General features: G+C 39.4%; 2 protein-coding genes and 1 non-coding gene across 3 annotated transcripts in view; 1 reads left to right on the top strand and 2 right to left on the bottom strand.

Moving 5' to 3' along the window:
* The window catches only part of LOC111494220 (26S proteasome non-ATPase regulatory subunit 1 homolog A-like), a 7,891-nt gene extending 6,700 nt beyond the window's left edge, over window positions 1-1,191 (bottom strand). Inside the window, exon 1 of the mRNA XM_023144112.1 lies at window positions 813-1,191. Coding sequence (XP_022999880.1) covers window positions 813-955 — 143 coding nt within the window. The 5' untranslated portion in view covers window positions 956-1,191. The remainder of the gene's footprint in view (window positions 1-812) is intronic.
* A 907-nt stretch (window positions 1,192-2,098) lies between these two features.
* Window positions 2,099-2,189, top strand: LOC111494903. The gene has a single exon (XR_002720258.1). It is a non-coding gene; the product is annotated as a small nucleolar RNA snoR114 (small nucleolar RNA).
* Window positions 2,190-3,598: 1,409 nt separating this feature from the next.
* Window positions 3,599-5,484, bottom strand: LOC111494714 (cyclin-dependent kinase inhibitor 4-like). The gene is made up of 3 exons (XM_023144680.1): window positions 4,820-5,484; window positions 4,213-4,419; window positions 3,599-4,122 (listed from the first exon to the last, which is right to left on the bottom strand). The coding sequence occupies exons 1-3, from the start codon at window positions 5,302-5,304 to the stop codon at window positions 4,053-4,055; spliced, it is 762 nt and encodes a 253-aa protein (XP_023000448.1). The 5' UTR covers window positions 5,305-5,484; the 3' UTR covers window positions 3,599-4,052.
* Window positions 5,485-5,687: the final 203 nt, after the last annotated feature.

Below are 5,687 nucleotides of genomic sequence, written 5' to 3'. Positions count from 1 at the left end.
CAAAAAAAAAAAAAAAAAAAAAAAATTGAACCCTAACTTCGAGAAGGGACACCAATCCAAAAGAATAACACCAACCTCATAACTACAAAAAGATCAAGTAACTAACACCCATAAAGATGAGCTAAACCTGACAATCTCTCAAACCTACTCACACAATTGTTCCACTTGTTTATAGATTCACAGCCATATGCTGCTCATATTTAATGGCTGGACATAGATCACAGTCAGGATTAACCATCCAGTTTCTAGAAAAAGATAAACAATATGCCATGTAATCAATCATGAATAATGAATTCCCATGAGTTATGAGTTATCCCCGCCAGTTTCCAAATGAAGAATGCTAACCTAGACACCTTACATAAGAATTGCTGAATATATTACATGTATATCATAACCCGAAGACCACGTACTCTACTAAAGAAACTCAGTAAATTTCTGGTTCCAAATGTTAAAGGAAAAGTTAACTAACAGCCTGAATCCAATGCCTAACCGAAGATTCCCCAATTTTGCCAATGCCAAGCTGAGTTTCTCTAAGGTTAAACACTACAGCACTCCAAACTCAAACTTTCATACCACATAAAAACACGCGTCGAAACATGAACACCCGCTAATATTTGTTAGTTTAGGCCTTTTCCATCATAAATCCACCAAAAATAAATAATCAACTCTCTCCCTCGTTAATTAACAGCCCTACAAGCCACGAAAACCAAAAACAACAGCACCCAAGTACACAAATCAAGAACCCAACAAATTAAAAGGCGAACTTTCATCAAGAAAAAGAAAACAAAAAGAAGGAGAAAGCAAATTCGCACATGATAGGGACGCTAGTTGAGATCTCAGGCCAAAAGTTGTCAACCAAATTGTTGAGATTCGACAGAGCATGAAGCTTGAGCAAAGGATGGCTCTCATTAAGCATCGCCAAAAGCCCACCCGCCGAGCTCACCAAAGTCGCCATAGCTTTGACGATAAGAACACTAGCAAGGAGCTCGGATCTGTGGGAAATGAGGAATGAATCCAAAAATCAAAACTAGGGTTTTACAAACCCTAATGAGAAGAAAGTTTCTGGGAACAGAGAGCAAGAATGAAGATGAGAAAGAAGAAGGAATGGAGTAAGAATTGGGGGATTCGCTACTGAAATGGTTCGCTTTTTGTATCGAACCTGTCGATCTCCCAAAACCTGACTTATCCAACAAGCCAGCTCCTTTTCCTCACTTCCTTTATTTTATTATTTTATTTTATTTTATTTTATTTTTTCCCTTTCATTTTTCATATATAAAATTGGTTAAATACATTAAAAAAAAAAAAAAAAATCAAAAACATATTTTCTGTTTTAGTCATTACTTCTACGTCATTGTCCATTTCAAATTGGTATTTCATTCACTCTGAAACTGTGGGATCTCACAATCCACTTCCCTTGAGGTCAGCGTCCTCGTTGGCACATCCCCTCACTGTATGCTACGGTGTCCTTCAACGCTTCTCTGCCTTATTTGCTTTGTTCATCCGCCATCTCCGAGCAAACTGGCGATGGAAAGGTCTTTACATTGGCTGAAGTCTCTCATCACAATACCCGCAAGGACGGTTGGTTGATCATCCATGGCAAGGTTTTTCTTCATACCTTGTTCTTTGCTTTTGAGTTTTCTTCTTTAAGATGCATGAGTATGTGTAGAGGAGTCCGATTCTATACGGCTCAAGGTCATCACTGATACTGTTTTTTTTTAGACTTTCTTTTCAGGTTTTCCCTCAAAGCACGGAAAGGTTTCCACACTTATAAAAAAAATATTTAATTTTCTTCCTCAAATTGGGATCTCACAATAACCTCTCCCTACCAAACACACTTTAATAACTTTGAGGAGAAACTCAAAGGAAAAGTTCCAAGAAAATAATATTGTTAGCGGTGGACTTGGACTGTTTGATTGCTCTTGGAATCGCCCATTTTTATTCATAGTTGAATCAATGGGTTGTCAATGAAGTAATTTAGCTGAAGGTTAAAAATAATATTATAATACTTTTACCAACCAGCACCAGTGGTCTAGTGGTACCATAATATCCTGCCATGTGACAAGCCTGGGTTCGATTCCCGGCTGGTGCACTAGTGGTCTAGCAATGAAGAATTTAGCGTTAATTGTGATGATCTGGGTCGATCACAACCGTTTGAACATACTGATGATTCAGCAGCGCAATCAGAGCTTGCTTTTTTAATTTAATTTTTTTTTTCTTCACGGTCTTTCATCCTCACAATCTATGGTTGTCATTCGATGTTGCTTGTTTTATTTCTATATGTTTAATATTACATCAACACTCTTAACATTCTTTGGCTGTTATCTCTTATTACTGCTATTCGTTACTCACGTTTTTTCTTTATGTTTAATCCATTTATAACCTTCTTTCCCTTGATTTCATTTCCGTTCATCAACTGCTCGATATCTTGCATGTGTCATTCGCAACTTTGAAACGACTTAACTCTCTCTGCACATACTGGTCAGAGACGTTCAATTAGTAAATGACCTTGAAATCATACCCAAACACATGCAACTTGCTTGCTATCTCATGTGAAAGTTGAAAGAATGAGGCGCAAATCCTTGTGGCTGGGCCTCACCTGGCTTGAGATTTGCAGTTACCAGTCAATAAAAGACACCATTCTGTGCTATTTCACAGGACAGTTTGCAGCTTACAGCTACGTACAACCCAAATAGTGACATCCCCGTCCTCATATTTTGTCTCTTTCTGATCCCTAAATTATCAGGAGCACGAGCACGACTATTCATAGACACCGTACAGAAGTTAACAATAAGTAAGTTCTCTATCAGCCTCTTAACCATTGACTCAAAAAAGACGTTACTAATTCTTAAGACTACGACGGCAACGTATCGACTTTCTCGAAGTATAAAGGCATTTTGGAACTTTTTGACTCAGTTTAGTAAATTCCAAATCTAGTTAAAGATGACAATTACTTCTCCTTTGACTCATCTTTACTGACTCAAAGAGTGACGCATGGTGGGGGTGAAAAAAAGGTACTTAGTCCACCATTTAATGCCCTCTCCATGAATGCTCTCTTTGAATTCAGCATTCTAATCTTTAGACTAAAGACTTCAAAACCCAAGAAAATAACCCTTTCTCTCTCTTCCCCATTGGAAATGGAAGATCCCCCAGTTTCACCCAAAATACTAATTTGGTAACAGTTCCACCCACCCATATCTAACAGCCAAATCAGCACAGGGAGAGAGATTAACAACCAAATCAGCACAGGGAGAGAGATTAAAGTAACTGGATCTAACCCCAATCCACCCCTTAGAGGTTGCTAGTACACTACCTCATGTCCACCCTCCTTCGGACCCAGTAACTGGCTCTAGTAACTGGCTCTGATACTATTTGTAACAGCCCAAACCCACCACTTACAGATATTGTTCTCTTTGAACTTTCCCTTGGTTCTCCTCTTTGTCATGACCACCGCGAACAAGCTGCAGCAAATCAGATTAAACAAGTGCTACCATAAACACTAATAAACTAATGGTGGGCATAAGATTCCCCTCTCATTCATCATCATAAAGCTTTTCCACTAACACAACATCAGAAGCAGCAAATGGTTTCACACATCAGAGAGGCGCAAAGGGTTAGTTTTTTATTCCACAGGTTGTTGATTTTTAGTTCCATCAGTACAAAGTGGGGAAGAAAAAAGAGAAAAAAATCCTAAGTAAATTATCTGTACCACAGAGTTTTCTAGTTGCCTGAACTAACTAAACTACTAGACCCTCTTTTCCTTCCCCTCTCAGTAACATGGCTTGATAGACAATGAACTTTGATGGGTATTTAGTGTCACGACTCATAACCTCTGTTATGTTCTTTTTGGGGTTCCTTTTCTTTCTTCTTTTCTGGGTTTTGAGAGGTCTTACTACTTCTCTTTACAAGTTAACAAGGATAATGGAAAAAAAGGAAATACCACCATCATCCTTTAAGGTTAGACTAATTCCTCCTCCTACATCGAAAATCTAAGCCCGGGATCTGTCGAAAATAAGCAGACACGAAGTCCTGATGGAACGACTCGCTATAATCTTCTATGGTTGCAACTTCTCCCATTCGTAGCAGCCTGGAAGTGGCATATCTTTAACGGGATCGAAGTTGTACCTGCAAATATCATACCATCGAGACGGTTAATTGACGAACGATACCGGGTTATTTTCGAGTTATGGAAGAAGTGTAAACATGTTCACATACTTCTCAATGAAGTAACGTTGCTGTTTTTCTTCAGCAAGAGCAAAAAACTCGTCCATTTCCTGAGCTGTCGGCATGTGTCGATTCGATGAGTAACGATTTCTATGGTTAGTTTCGATTGCGCTCAATGTTGGCCTGATAGTCGAACTGGGTGTTCGGATAATGTCGGGATTCCTTATCAAACTAGAGGGTGTTGATTCCCTAGTACTCCTGGAACAATCAAAGGCATCACCCGTTAAAGAAGAAGAAGACAGAGTAAAATGCCTTTTCAAAATTCCTCCCCTCCAGAACGAGACAAATAGAACAAATTAACGAGCAAATACATCAAACGGGTGAAAAAGCAGAGTATACAAAAGAACAAACACATGATATACAAACAAGAAAATGATAGCCCTGAATTACCACTTCAATAGCAAAAATAAGTGGGGAAGAGAATCCCAGAACAATGTTCTTACGAAAATGTAAAAAAAAAAACACTAAAAAATCATCAGCATTGTGAAAAAAATCATCTGAATGGCTTAATGTCATGCATAATTCCAAGATACGAAGTGTATGAAAGGAAAAAACACAGAAAATTCAACACAGAGTACAAAACAAAGAGAAAACTCACCTCTCTCTACTTTCACAATCCAAAAAAATTTCTCCAAACGAGGCCTCTTCGATACCCAAATCAACAATCTCATTCTTGCTCCCACTCACAAGAACTTCAGCAATTTTCGCAACGGATTTCTCTGCCTCCTCCGCCGTATTATCCCCTTCATCATTAACATGGCCAAGCGTGACAGACCTTTCCGGCATGGCCGGCCTCAAACTAGAACTCACCCTAGGGCTAGGGTTTCTCGTGCAGCCGTCTTCTTTAGGGTTTTGCTTCTGCCTCTTCGTTTCATGACCGGAAAACACAAGCCGCCGGCTCCGAAGCTGGAGATAAGAACCAGAGGGAACCGGAGACGGCAGAGACGGGGACGGCGTCGGAGATTGCTGGAGGCGACGCAAGGCAAGAGCCTTAGCCCTAGTCAAAACCCCAAAAGAGGTCTGCGAAACCTCCATGACTGCAACTTTGCCTAATGACTTGGTTTTCCTCATGTACTTCCCCATTAATTCCACCTAATCGCAAGCTCTCATGAAAACAGAGACAGGCTGGGAAAAATGGCCCCAAACCAGAAGGGATTGAAGGGAAAGTTGCAGAGCCCAGAATAGGAAAATGGAAGAAGAAGAAGAAGAGAGAGAAGGAACTCTGGTTTAGAGAGAGAAAGAAGAAATTCAGGGGAAGAGGAAGAGAGGTATATGTAATGATAGCGCCTGGTTGAAGAAGGAAAAAGGTAGGGTTGGATGATTCCAGGTCCACTGTACTTCCAATTTCTCTTTATCTCCTTCTTTTCCTTTCTTATTTTCTCCTTTAAATATCGCGATATTTTGATCAGCTTTTTTTTTTTTAATTATTTGAATTTGCAATATATAATAGATACATTAATGACGTC

Source organism: Cucurbita maxima, unplaced genomic scaffold (assembly GCF_002738345.1).
Source record: "Cucurbita maxima cultivar Rimu unplaced genomic scaffold, Cmax_1.0 Cma_Scf00020, whole genome shotgun sequence".
Lineage (NCBI taxonomy): Eukaryota > Viridiplantae > Streptophyta > Magnoliopsida > Cucurbitales > Cucurbitaceae > Cucurbita > Cucurbita maxima.
Note: the sequence above shows the minus strand (reverse complement) of the source record. Positions and strands in the feature narration are given on the sequence as shown.